The sequence below is a fragment of the Temnothorax nylanderi genome, unplaced genomic scaffold (assembly GCF_030848795.1).
Source record: "Temnothorax nylanderi isolate EJ_2023f unplaced genomic scaffold, tnyl_v1.0 TNYL_tig0114_pilon, whole genome shotgun sequence".
Taxonomy (NCBI): domain Eukaryota; kingdom Metazoa; phylum Arthropoda; class Insecta; order Hymenoptera; family Formicidae; genus Temnothorax; species Temnothorax nylanderi.
Genome location: NW_027249176.1, coordinates 487536 through 502093, shown reverse-complemented (window position 1 = coordinate 502093; position 14558 = coordinate 487536). Strand labels below are relative to the sequence as shown.

At 38.1% G+C, this 14558-nt stretch overlaps 1 protein-coding gene and 2 pseudogenes across 1 annotated transcript in view; 1 reads left to right on the top strand and 2 right to left on the bottom strand.

The window, feature by feature from the left end:
- Positions 1-2632: 2632 nt before the first annotated feature.
- On the bottom strand, positions 2633-2751 carry LOC139776223 (5S ribosomal RNA; annotated as a pseudogene).
- Positions 2752-3024: 273 nt separating this feature from the next.
- LOC139776222 (5S ribosomal RNA) lies at positions 3025-3143 on the top strand (annotated as a pseudogene).
- A 722-nt stretch (positions 3144-3865) lies between these two features.
- Mesr6 (misexpression suppressor of ras 6) overlaps positions 3866-14558 on the bottom strand; it is a 199316-nt gene continuing 188623 nt past the window's right edge. Inside the window, exon 4 of the mRNA XM_071712755.1 lies at positions 3866-11575. Coding sequence (XP_071568856.1) covers positions 11572-11575 — 4 coding nt within the window. The 3' untranslated portion in view covers positions 3866-11571. The remainder of the gene's footprint in view (positions 11576-14558) is intronic.

The window sequence follows — 14558 nt, the reverse complement described above, 5'->3', positions numbered from 1 at the left end:
GCGTGCGGGCACAAGCTACGCTTCGACTTGCGAAAAGAAAATATCGCTGCGGACGCCAAAAGACTACGACGACGACGACGACGACGACGACGACGACGACGACGATGGTGACGGCGATGACCGCAACGACGACGACCACGACCACGACTACGACGACTCGCGCGTGCACATGTGCTTCCATAGAAACGTCGTCGGAAACCGGCGCTGCGTCCATTTACGTAGCTGCCGTGGACGCGAATTAATGGCTCTCGCGGATCTCCTTTGGCCCCCGAGATACCGTACTATGGGACACGTAATCGAAAGTCTCGTTCGATTCCTGAGTGGGCGAGGACAATTTGCGGTGGCGCAATGCATGTCCCTTAACGAGCGCGAGATTTATTCGGTATTTATATACACGTTTGTGAATGCAAAGAGACGAACGCGGATATTTCCCTAGATCAACTCGGGAAAACATCAGGTATGAAGATAAATAACGCTAAATATGATTAATGTTGAGTATAGGTCATTTGCGACATTTGCAAAAATCCCGATGCTGTTTCTAAATTAGAATCGAATTTATATTGTTAACCCGGAAACGATTACCGCATTTTTTTTTGCATAAACAGTCACATGAGATGATTTTTACACCCCAACTAAAAGTCATCGTTATTAATTATATATTGCATATTTTTTATTGTTCTATAATTTATTAGTTTTTGAGAACAATGTGTAGGTAAATAGATAGATATATAGATTTACTCAATATTTTCTGGAAAAAAAAAAGAGAGAGAAGGAGAGAGAGAAACTGAGTAATTTCTTACACCCCAGCAAGTTCCAATAGGTCAGTACTATGAATGTACGATTCTGAATTATTTCTATTTTGCGGATTGGATCTCAGGACTTTCGAATCTATATATACAAAGACAAATGTCCTGACTGACTGACTGACTGACTGACTCATCAACGCCCAGCCCAAACCCCTGAACCTAGAAACATGAAATTTGAAGAGTGTATTCCTCTCATGACGTAAGCACCTACTAAGAAGGGATTTTTAGAAATTCGACTCCTAACGGGGTGAAAAGGGTTAAAATCTATTTACACGGATTCGTTAATATCTCTTAGGCCGATGAGATATCTACTACTCATTCGTTAGTGGACCGAATTTTTACCAAAAGTATATGAAATAGGGGTAGAATTTCCCGGGGAGTGCCATGATGTGTATAGTTTTTCGTTGCCGATTTTCTGGAAACCGGTTTTTTTAATTCTTCTAATTTTTCGAGAAATAATTGACCGAATCTTAAAGAATTGTATATAAAACAGGGGTAGAATTTCCCGGGGAATGCCATAAAGTGTATAATTTTTCGTTACCGATCTTTTTGGAAAGCGGTATCAGAAGTTTTTCGAATTTTTCGGAAAATAATTGATCGAATGTTAAAGAATTGTATATAAAACAGGGGTAGAATTTCCTGGGGAGTGCTATAAACTGTATAATTTTTTGTTACCGATCTTTTTGGGAACCGGTATCTTTTTGGAAATCGGTTACGAAATTTTTCCAATTTTTTAGGAAATAATTGAGTGAATCTCAAAGAATTGTATACGACGGAATTGAATTTCAGTCGATAAAAAAGTAATATTTTTCAATTTATAGCATTTTAGAGAGAGAGAGAGAGAGATAGATAGAGAGAGAAAGAGAGAGAGAGAGAGAGAGAGAGAGAGAGAGAGAGAGAGAGAGAGAGAGAGAGAGAGAGAGAGAGAGAGAGAGAGAGAGAGAAAGACTATTTGCGTGTCTTATTACATATGTCCTTCGGGGCGAAGCCCGGGTAACCAGCTAGTTGGTATATAATAGTATAGAAAATATCCGAGTGATACATTTCTTCAAATTGCATTTTTTTTTTAATTTAACTTTGCGTGTATCCTAGAAAGAAAAGATACTATAATTAACTTAAAGATAATTTTATTAAATATTCCTAAATTATTTTCACTACTTGAAAATTTGAGTAAAAAATAGCGACGTAAAATTATTACAGATTAAGTTAAGTAATGTTTAATTGCCACTTGTAAAGTAATGTTTAATTACGTTTCACATTTTAATTGCCACTTGAGATAAAATTAATATACAGTTATCTCCTTAAAATTGGAAGACAATTCTTTTTTTAGGATTATACAATGGAAGACGGCGGTGTTGTAGGCATGAGATAACAATCGCAATGTCGTACTTTGTCTTAATCGTAACACGCTGCACCGATCTCAATGGAGAAACTCTGTTCGGGTTTCCCGATATCTCGCAAAGCCACGTCTAAGATGGGAAGTCTTACGGGTTTATCCGTTTCATATGAGACGATAGTTTTACCCCAGCGGTCTTGATGGAACTACGAATACAAAACACATGTAAAGCAACATAATGTTTTATTGCCTAGTATGTATGTGTGTGTGTGTATTCTATTTTTTTAACGTATATTTAGTGTTGTGAAATTTAAACAAACGTCTGTATTTTGATATAATTTAAGTCAAATTTAGCCAATTATTAAATAACTATAATTATTTATAAAGTTAGAAATGACATGTAAAATTTAAAAATTATAACGATATAAAATAAGTAAATTTAAGACCATATAAAATAACTAATAACTTTCAAAAAAAAAAAAAAAAAAGATGCCAACAGTACGCGGTGTTCCCAAACGGTCACCCATTTAAGTACTAACCACGCTCAATGCCGCTTGACTTAAGTGATCGGACGAGAACTTGTAGGTTTGGCGTGATTTGACCGTTGACGAAAGTATTTTTCTTAGAAAGGAAAGATACACTTCTTCAACTTTCCTGGTTATAGAACGAGAACTTGTATGTTCGGTGTGTTTATCTATATTATAATAAATGTATTATTATTGATTGTATAATAATTATATATTGTAATAATAAATGTAACATGACAATGTAACATGAAATAACAATTTTCATGTTATATTTATTACAATATATAATTATTATAATAATAACCAGGAAAGTTGATGAAGAAGTGTATCTTCTCTTCCTAAGAAAGATACTTTCGTCAACGGTCAAATCACGCCAAACCTACAAGTTCTCGTCCGATCACTTAAGTCAAGCGGCATTGAGCGTGGTTAGTACTTAAATGGGTGACCGTTTGGGAACACCGCGTACTGTTGGCATCTTTTTTTTTTTTTTGAAAGTTATTAGTTATTTTATATGGTCTTAAATTTACTTATTTTATCGACGTACATTTTATAAAATTAATTAAAATGATAACATGTGATATTATATATTATCATTTTAATTAATGTTACATAATAGACAATGTACAATTTACTCTTAAAAAAGCTATGTTAAATCAAATCGAAGACATTGTTGTATTGTAAATTGACTTACCCTACATTCATCCATTATCATTTCATATCTAAGACGCTGATTGCCTCGTGGTGTTAATTCAACGTCGTTCCAAGCCAAAAACTTCAGGCCCTTTCTGTACGTCTTTTTCTCGTAATCGAAGTAAGCCACACTATTTTTGCAGTGATACGTAATGTTCTGATTCGCGTGTTTGGAGAGCAATTGCAAGAAACTAATTTGATTACTGTCCGCTTTGTATGTAATCTAAATGCAATAATTAAAATTTATTTTATAAATATTTATCTACTAAAAAATTTTATATTTTTTTAACAACAAATAGGAGATTTTCTTTGCCAGTGAATAAAATACAATAATGAATAAACTTTCTTGACTATAACTGGCAAATTTATTAATGTGTTAATACATTATAGAATAAAAGATAAATATAGATTCTTCATCGATAAAGAAAATTACTGTGACATAAGCTTTATTTTTCCGAGGTGTGTAAAAAGGAATTGTGCAGGATTATTATAAGATAGAGAAGACGTTGAAAAGAGAAAAAAAAATATTTTTCGAAGTAAAGAAAATAACTCTGATATCAAAACCGTTCTTTAAACATTTTCCTCGTCATTAATAAGTACGTTGATATACTCCTGTAATCAGTTAATGATTGCTTTAAATACATAGACGTGAGTAATATATTATATTAAGAAAACCATAAATATGCATGAGACTCGATTACGCTGTTAACTGGAAAATGGTGAAACTATTTGCTTCATTATTTTCTCAATCATCGGAGGGGCCAGTAACCAATTAATTAACTCGTAACGCTTTAATAGCTACACTAATGACAGATCGATTAATGGGTGCTTTCCTGAGAGCTTCTCGATCCTGTATTATATACTCGCTGGTAGGCAATTTTCAAACAGCTCTTCAGTTACTTATATTGTAAGTAACTGTAAGTAGAATTTTTTAACGCATGCTTCCAAGTTTAAAGCAAACGTCTTATTTTTAGTCGCAGAACGGCTAGATCATTCACAGCATCAAATAGTTATTCTAATAATAGCAATTATTTCGCATATTAATCACAATGACATCGCAACCGTTAAATTTTGTTACATGTATATAGAAAAAATAATATAATTTTTATTATTATATCGTACCTAATAATTGCACGATTGTTAGATTTATTCGCAATTGCTGATTCGATATCTGATTTCGTGGTTATAGTTAGTGCCGCTCATTAAATCAAAAAGATGTTGTGCAATGAGCAATTTAAAATCGAAAACAATTCACATTACTTCAAATTAATTATTTCAATTAATTTGAATTAATAATTTCCGCAATTCGCAGAATAAGATATACTACTCCCAACACTGCTATGTTAACGTAATTTCGTATTGCGTTTGTTCAAGCAGTGGTCGCGAGTAAAGTAGTTATTTAACGACCCTCGAGTTTATACGGCGTTTCTGTTGATTTTAAGGTCAGAAATTTATATCGCGCGGCGCGTTACTATTAAAATAAAATAATTTATACCCGCACAGAGTAATAGCTACCATAATCCCGAAGTCAAAATACTGTGGCGCGTGGCTCGTAAGTCACCGCAAAACCACTTTGTACCCACCGGTATCACCGACGCTGTCCAACTGTGCGCAGCTCGCTGCACCGAATAAGATACGTTATTTAACGATCGCTGTATTTGTACGATGTGCACTAAAACGAGACAAAAAGCAGGCATAGAACGGAGACTGGAAATGAAATAAATGAAGCGGCCCTTACCGCGCTGTGGCGTCTGAATTAATGACCCTCATAGCTCTCTGTGGGCAAGGTATACTATTAACCCGTGTCCACATAATCATACGACGTATCACGCGCCTATGATTGTATCAATTTGCGATGTCGCACGAGATATATATATATACGTCGGAAGCGATACATAAAGCCATGATGTCCTTACCGCGAAGGACATCACTGTTGATCACGTTTGCTGCACCGATGAAAAACAGAAGCCTGAAAGAGCGCGCTTAATAGGAACCCTTTATTACGCGATAAATACATATTGCTTATATATCGAAATGCAGACAACATGATCTCGGTAACTCAAAAGAACATTTTAAATTGCCGCTGTTTAAAGGATTTTTATTGCAAGACGTTCCATTTCATTACAACACTAAGAATAGCGTTACGTCTCCGTATAATGCTGGACATTAATCATACGATACACATCTCACGTCAAGGAATACATAAAAGATTGACAAGAAAGACCGAAGCTGTTACCGTCAAGAAGAATCGACCCTCTAGCGACATGAGCGCACCTCGTGTCCTAGGATATCAATTACACCCTCGCCGTAGCCTTCGGCGCGAAAATGTCATTAGAATCAATAACAGCAGCACCCCCTTCCTATTCCCTCTCAATTCGCGTACACACAATTCCACCCTCGCCGTTTCCGTTCGCCGAACTTTTCCCGATGGCGCTAGCATTCTGTGGAGCATTGTGCCCCCGCTTTCTCGCGCGACCGAATTTTTCCCACTCCCGTTTCCCACCCTTCGCTTCGTTGCCGAAAGGCACGAGGGACGCGCCCATCCACCAATTTCACGAACTTGAGCACGCGTGCTCGATTAAGACGCTTTGTGTTGAAAAATTTCGGACAACAGTCTCTTATTACTTGGTTTGTGTGTGTTGCCTATTGAGCTTTCTAACAAGAGAAATTTTGTATAAAAAACTATCTCAATACCATAAATTTACAAACGTATGTAGATAGATAATTTTACAAAAAAATTCTACTAAAAAAATGCCTAATAATCAGAATATCTTTCGTAATAAAGTGAATATTTTAAGCAAATTAGTAACAGACTTAATATATAATAATAATCATAATATTCTAGATAGTTAATTTTTTTTATCTGTTCAATATATCCGGATGTTATGCATCATCGTAGTGCTGCGGGCGATATTTCAGCATAGATTGTACCATCGATATCCACGAAACCTTTCATTTTTCTCCATCTTTCGTCGGACAAGGTAATATTTTTCGCTAGGAGCCTCGGGACTTCCTGGTCCTGTCAAGTTTCTGGAAGGACACGGCAAATCCCGCGGCATCGTCGCGTCGGGATCAGGGAGAGAGATGGGTAGAAGGAGAAATTGGAGACGTATATACGCGGAGGCGGAAATGTGTGTATACGTGGCCTAGAGGGTTCAAGGGTGTGCGACGTTGTCTTCCACGGGGGTGGATTTGCCTTGGAGGAACCCGCGGTCTGCACGAGGGAGGGAACCATCCCGTTAAGCCACCATGATTCCACGAGATAAACCCCCATATTATGTCGCGTGGGATTATGCGGAAAACCAGCCACGAGACGCGACCCGTTATCTGTGTGCACGGCTTGCGGGTATACATACGCGCGGTACGGCTTTTGTGGGTGTATAAAGATTTTACGGGCGCCACGTCACGGAGACGACCGTGTCTTCTCTCAAGAAAAATATTTCCCCGCGCTTCGCCGACTACAAGAAGAAAATTAAGAAAGCTTAGGGTAAGAAAGGGTGCGTACGCTGGCGCACGTACGCATTTTATTATTTTCGCGCTGACGGCTCCGTGACAAACGAGCTGAGAAATATTTATGCTATCAAAATATAATCCCGTATAAAGCATGAAAAATATTTATACTTATATATTGTGTACGAAACATATAGAGATATATCTGTATTTTTAATAAAATACAAGTCATTAGGATATATCTAGGTATTATAAAAAGATAAACTTTTGAGAGGCTCGCATTGCAAACGTAGAAGGGACAAATATATGTATGAATGAAAAATTAATATACACATTTAAGATGCGCTCGACGACTCTTAATTTTTCACGAATCTCCTGAAATGTCCAATTATCATGCTTTGCATTACACTCATCTTCGTTATATGATCTCGAGTTACAAAAACCTCGCGGCCAGCTTTTAATATCCGAAGGCGAAACTCCGGGCGAGATCGTTACGAAAGCAACGAAAACGTGACAACTTCCGCTGGTGGCCGAGCGCGAAGGGCTGTTTATCGGTCAAAAAAATCCACCCGTGAATTCCCCATAAAGAAGCTCCGGATACGCCTGGCTCGTATTTAAAGGACTTTAAGGAACCAACGACCGCTTCCCGACGAGTTTTCGTTTGGTGTGTCTCGGGCCCGCGCCCGAAGTTTTTAATTAAGCCGTAAATCGAAGCGCCCGGGCCCGCCTTTATTACGGCCCTAAACTATATCGAACGCGCTCTTAAAAAGATGCAACACGAGACAAAACCTCTGCCGAGCGATATTCGCCTTGTGTCCTCGGCGACACATCGCGCGCATAGGTCTCTCGCCTTCGTACGTCGCTTCGGGAGGCGTTTTTATTTCGAGCTACCCTCGAAAAGACACACGAATGTCCTTCTTCGTTCCCCGTAATGATCGGACCCGCTGCCAGGAATGTCGTAAACAGAATCGTGAATCAGGGTGGTCCGCGGGGATAATCTGTCTGTACCCTTTTTTTCCTCTCTCCTATAAGTCAGCGCGCTTAAAACTTTAACGTCTCGGATTTCATTGCCTCTTATTCTCACGTGAGCGCAGCCATTAACGCGGACTCAAAAAGACGTATAGAAATCGCGCGGTACGCGTGTCAGAGTGCGCTTATAGTTCTCGCTTATCGCCGAGCTGGCCACTATCTAGCCTTAGCCTCTCTCGTGAATTTTTTAAACGAGGCATTTTCGTTTTTCTTATCCCCTTGCTATGTTATCTCAGGTATTTTAATGTATCATGCCAGTTTTGAGATGTTTGAAAAGAAAGCAATATATAGTTTACCATATACTTTCTTCCCTAAAAGAATTTCATTATAATATAAGCACAACGAAAAATGTCCTATCAAAATTTCGTTAAAAAAAACGAACGACTGATTCGGCAAAAATCAATATTCAAAAAAATATTACGATTATTTTACGCATCTTCTATAATTGCAGATTATTAGATATTAAATGTATTCTGGAGTTATTTATGACGATAATAGGAAATAGATTTCTGTAAAACGTTGAAGAGGACGTTTGTTTAATAAATAAAGACGATCGATTTTGCGTTTACGTATGCAATTTGAGAATGAAACGGTAACAGAAGACCAATGCTCTAACACTGTTAAACCATATTCACGCCTCCGTTAGCCACTTCGGAAAACCGAGAGAACACCAACGAAACTCAAAGGAGAACACCGTAAAAATGCAGAGGAGGCCGTGAGAATAGAAAAAGGACACAGATATACAGATCGCGTCCGTTGCAGCTCGTCGCCTTCCACGTCCATTTGAATAAAAGCAACGATAAGCACATCCTTAGAGTCGCTCGCAGTTCTGAATTGTTTCCGCTTCTTAAACCCCCGACAAATTTATTATAATAACTACCCTTAGAGCCTGTGGATCTCGCAGCTCGCTCCGACCTTCGTCTCTTACCGCGACCGCCACCGGGTTCCGCAGTCGCCTCTTCGTCTCTATCCACCACTCTCGCGCTGCTTCTTGGCCTGCGCACCAGTCGCTACCACCCCTCCGTCTACTCTGTCTAACGTGCTGCGACGACCACTGTCGTCCACCCCCCTTGTTGCCCTCTCCCACGCCATCGCCTTCGGTGTTTTCTCTCGCGTGGAGAAACTCCTCTTTCTCCGTAGTCGCCGGGCGAAAGGAAGGATCGTTTTCGCGAATAATGCGTTCCTCCTCCACCACGTGGCGAGGAAGCTCGGGATAACGGAGAGACCGAAGAGAACATCAGTTGCAATATTCTCAGCGCGAACAACGACGTCAGGATTTCGGACGTTCTCTCCACGCGAATATGCCGGAGCTGGTTTACGCCCCAGCGGCAGTTAATCATTTCACGATAATTACACGCTTTAAAGCCACGGCGTCAGATGGATTTTCTCTTATTAATCCGGCATGCTTGGCTCGAGGTCGCGGCTTGCAGAAATTGGGCAATCGTTTAATATATAAATATGATATTATTAGTGAAAATATTAACGAGAAAATTTAATTTTTATTAACTTATATATTTTTTATATTACATAAACTAAAGAATAATTATTAACTATATATAACCGTAAATTTAAAAATTGCCTTTTTTAAAATATGATATAATATCTCGTAAAGAAAGTGCATAGAAATAATATGCAGAAATGCAGGTTGATTCCATAAAACGACGTAATATTATATACTAATTAATAATTACAATATAATGGAAGTATATATTAATAAAAGTCACAACTAGTTGCAAATGTAAATCAAGTATCACCAATGCAATCATTTAACGTTTGTACTTTCGAAACCAGGAATATCGAGGATTATTTACAAGAAATTTGTTCTCGCTAGCGACATCGACATCAGCAAAGAAATAAACCCGTGCTTCATCGAAGAGACCGCTATTGTATCTTAACGCAACTTAAGCACAGACGGGTGCAGTTTGCTCTTAGTATTGCCCGCTGTTCCGCCGTGTTACGGAGTCTATAAATAGACGCTTAGTCCGACGCGTGTATTTTTCCACCCTGCGCTGCGGAACCACGGCCGCTAAAAACAACGTCGCGAAATTGTATGCGAGGGAAGGAAGTGGAGGAAGACGACAGCGCGAAGAAGGCGAAGAGAAGAGAGCGGAGCGAAGGAAAAGAGATCGGCGCGGCCGGTGGCTTTGCCTCAGCGTGGTATTTACGACGTCATTTCCTCGCTGACTGTCAATAATTTCCCTAGGGGATGCGAAAGACACTGCGTTGTCTCTCGCGTGTCTCCGCCGCGCGTCTTCGGACGCACGTCGCGCTCCTCTGTTCGCTACTTTAAACCGTCTTGCTATCCACCTACCTCGGCTCGCGCCACTTTTTTCATCTCTTTGCAAATTGAAAAGACGCCGGCCGGAGACAACGCGCAAAGTCCGCAAGTCTTCCAAAAAGTAATATCGCATAAATGAGAGAAACGTATAGAGGGCTCGAAAAAGAAACGAGAGAGTATGTGCTTTCGATAATTCACTTCTATACGCAACATGTACACGGACTTTTCTTAAGCAAGTTTCGACGTTTAAATGTCAAACGAAAATTATAGACAGTCATTACTTCAACCAATCTATAAACTTTCGAATTAATGATAGCCTTATTAACTCCAGATTTAATTATCTATCTTGCAAGCTACTTCCTTGCAAGTAATTGGTCGTGTGAAAATCACACGTTGGTAATTATAATTAATATAATGGTTTAAGTATGTTATATATAATTACTTATATATTTCAATACCAATAACTGTATATGTTTGAAGTAGTTAGACAGGTCCGCAAGTATATGGCTCTGCATTAAATATGGTGTTACGTAAGATGAGGAAGAGTGACATTCTAATTTTATATGAAGAATATAAAATTCAGTTATTAACTGAGAAAATGAAAATATATTGTATACAGATATATTCTTAAATATATATATGTATTCTCTTACACCATTTATATATTATTCTTATTCCGCCGCGACTTCATCTTTCCAAGAATAAGAATTAACGTAGGAACCCATAATCACGCAGCGGCCAACATAGCAAATAATTTCTCTGATAAAGTACGCTCCTCTTATCTCATCTTATAACTATACGATCACTATACTTAACCGATCGGCCAGTCTGCACGGATCGGTTATTATGCTGCGAGCCCCTTTAAAAACAGCTAAACGCGGAGGAGACTGCAGCCTCAAGAACCAAGGCAGCGTCGCCTAATGAAGCATCTCCTTTAACTAATTTACAATCAGCGCTTCCTCCCATACCGGCGTCGACGTGGACGACGCCGAATGAGATGCCGGAGGGGTGCGCGGGGGGAAACGAGTACCTAAGTTCCGTACTTTCTCTGTCCCGAGGCTATCGCCGTCTTCATGACCCAGAACTCTTTAATTTTCGCCATCGATACCGTAGCATCCTCTTTAACTCATTAGATTCAATCAATTATACAGGCGTACGGTTACAACAGTCGCCTTTCCCTTTCTCATTCTCGCGCCCAGTCCCTCTCCCTCCCTCCCTCTCACCCAATCTCTGTCGTCCCTCCGTGTCGTCCTGCTCAACAACCCCGTCTTAATCCCTCGACCGAGACCCCGAGTGGTATCCCGAGATACCAGGGTTTACCAAGGTAAACCTCTTAACGTTTCGATGCCAGTGGAAAGTCAAGGTCGCGAGACACGTGATGCGGCATTATCCGCTGAATTTTGGAGAACATGGCGAACGGCGTTGGGCGAATATCCTACATGGCTCAAACCACACCTACCTGCAACAGAAAGATAAAGATACGTTAGTACAACTCATAAAAGACATTAATTTATGTAAGTATCTACTTACAGTGTATAATATTATAATTTGAGAGTCTACTTAACACCTATCTACAAATAAAAGTATACTCTCAATAAAAAGTTCCACGAAATCATATATTGTACGTTTTGAGATTTATAAGAATAATTTCTACTATAAAGTAACCATTTTATGTCTAATAGATATATAATTTTACACTAATACAGATATTAATACATCTAAAAACAGAATATAATTAACGGTTTTTTTTGTATTATTAGTAATGACTAATTTCATTCCTATTTTGTAATTGGAATTAAAAAATTAGCAGAAAGTCAATGGTTTCCTCAGCAAAGGTTTATTCCAAATTGTAGTGTATTTGAGAATGCGTTATAGCAGCATGGCACATTTGTTTTCTACGTCCAGGGCTGCAATGTACGATAAGATGCGGATAGCGCGAGTCGCCTGGTGTGTTAGCCGGCAGTTAAAACTTTATCGTCGTGCATCTCGTGTTATTCGTCAAGGCGTGACGAGTGGGTGGAATTTTTATGTCTTCGTTCCCAGCAACGTTTCCTCCCCCTCCCGAAATCGCTTAAATAAAACTCGATAAGTTAACACTAAAACACCCGTCGGTATAGCCAGCCATTACGATTGACTTAACGAATCGGATATTCGAGCACACCGTTGCGATGCCGACGAAGCTATATCTGATGCAAACAAATTAATTTAAGTGGTTATATCGATTTCATATGCGGCTGTGCGTGGTGATAATAGCATTGCCATATAGATGTGCTTGGGCTCGATGAATTAAATGTACTTAAAGAATCAGCAGCACTAATTTATACATATAAGGATAACAAACGAGATTATTTCAAAATAATTACATTTCACAGACACTATAACGTTATTAATAGAGCTGTTAATAAATTATATTATAGATAATTAAGAATAAATAGAAATTAGAAAATTAGAGGTATAATTTATAGAATGTAAATCAATAAAAATCATGAGTAATGATTCCATATTACTTATTACATTAATAAACTATAGTTAAAATCAAATGTGTGTCCTGGTTTAAATTATAAGCTTTTATCCCAGTCAACTTCCGTTTCTTTCGTATCTTCTGATTCAAATTTGAAGAGTAGTGCAAGATAGTGATAAAAGAAAATTGATAAAGAAGAAGATGCAACCTAATAATCATAAATGTTAAAAATGACTACTTTTTAAAATATTTTGTGCCTCCATTCTTAATATATAATATATTATATATTTTTAACATATATTTTTTCAATATGTTAGATTATTTATATATTTTGTAGATATATTATAGCAATACACATATATCAATTGTTTTTTCTCTATAATTATTACTTCGATTTTTCGCGCTTTGGAATAAATATTTGCGGAAATAGTTCGTCAATTTCAGTGCCACTACCAAATATTAACAACGAAACTTTGAACATTTAAGAAAAGATCACGAAAAAAATGTACTAAGGAAATAGGCGTGGTAAGAGGACAGTGTCGACGCGATTCGTGATATTATGCAGGACAGGGCCGCAGGAAACGGTGTAACATCGCCAGTAGGCTCCGTGTACGAGGGTGGAATATGCTTAACGTTAATTTGTACGATAAAGGAATTATTGATTTTTACTTAGGCGGCTCAGTCAAGGGTGAGAGAGAGAATGCACGGGTAGGGGAACCTTGCTTTAAAGTGGAGGTACTAATGAGACGCCTTTAACGCATCGTTATGCTATCTCACGCCTCGAAGCCAGAGACATAATTCGTTCTTATACGGAAAAGATATATTCTTTTAATATTAAAAAAAAATTTTTTTTAATAATTTTTGGATCATGTATCTAACATTATAATTGATCGTTAATTATTATTTTAATTTAATACTAACGTTCACTTTGCTCTTTGAGATTCAAAAATGGAATCTATAATTAATATAACATGAAAAGCATACCTCTAGACATTATTATAGCATATTCGTTAATTATAATATTCGATAAATATCCCAAGATTATCATTATGCTTCTTTTATAAATATAAATTTGAAAATAAACAATTATTCATCTTTGTCCTAACAATATATTTATGGTGTTCTGTTTCTCTTTGTCTTTTAAGAGAAATATTTTGTTATGCAGAAGTGTAAAAGAAAATATCTCGTTTTGAAAATATATTCATCGCAATTTTCTAAATTGGACTATTTCGCACGAAAACTTTACACGCGAGCTAGCATGATAATATTAATTAACGTGGTCAGCTTGCGCGGGTTCTGTCCAAGCCGTCAAGTTGTACATACTCGCGTAAAAAACCGCTTACATTATGTGCATGTAAACCGTCATGGCCGCGACGGCTTTGCCGCGTCTGAAAATTTGGAGTAATAGGAAAACTCCTGAGCGGAAAAGAAGTTCAATCTAGCCGGGCGAGGGAAAAGCTTGGGAAAGCTCTTTGGGCTCCTTTGATTCCAACTCGGGGTCCCTACCACCTTCTAAATCTTCTCCCTTTCTCTCATCCCGTCCTCCTCTCAACCACCGCTGCCTACGACTCCGTAACGTTTTTCACGATAGGAAGAAGCTTCCAAAAGTTGCTTTGCCAAGTTACCCTGCGGCTGTGCACCGGGCAAGTCCCTAAAAATCTGACTTTCTTCTTCGCTTTCTTTAACCACCGTTGCGGATAACCGTCTACGGCCGAGATGGAGATTTCATCTTCTCCATATTTACGGTACGGAGAATGTTGAAAGATGAAAGTGATGAAAAGAGATCAGCGTATTCACGTTTTAGTGAGCATCGAGAGGCAGAAATAGAGGAAAGGATTGCACATTTAACGCTTTATAGCGGAAGTATGTTTTACATCATGTTAGTCGATTCAGATTTGCAATTTACATTAATGAAAATGGTAGCCATACAGTTAGAACAGCGATGAAAGATTAAAAAGTAGCATACATGTTTATAAGGACA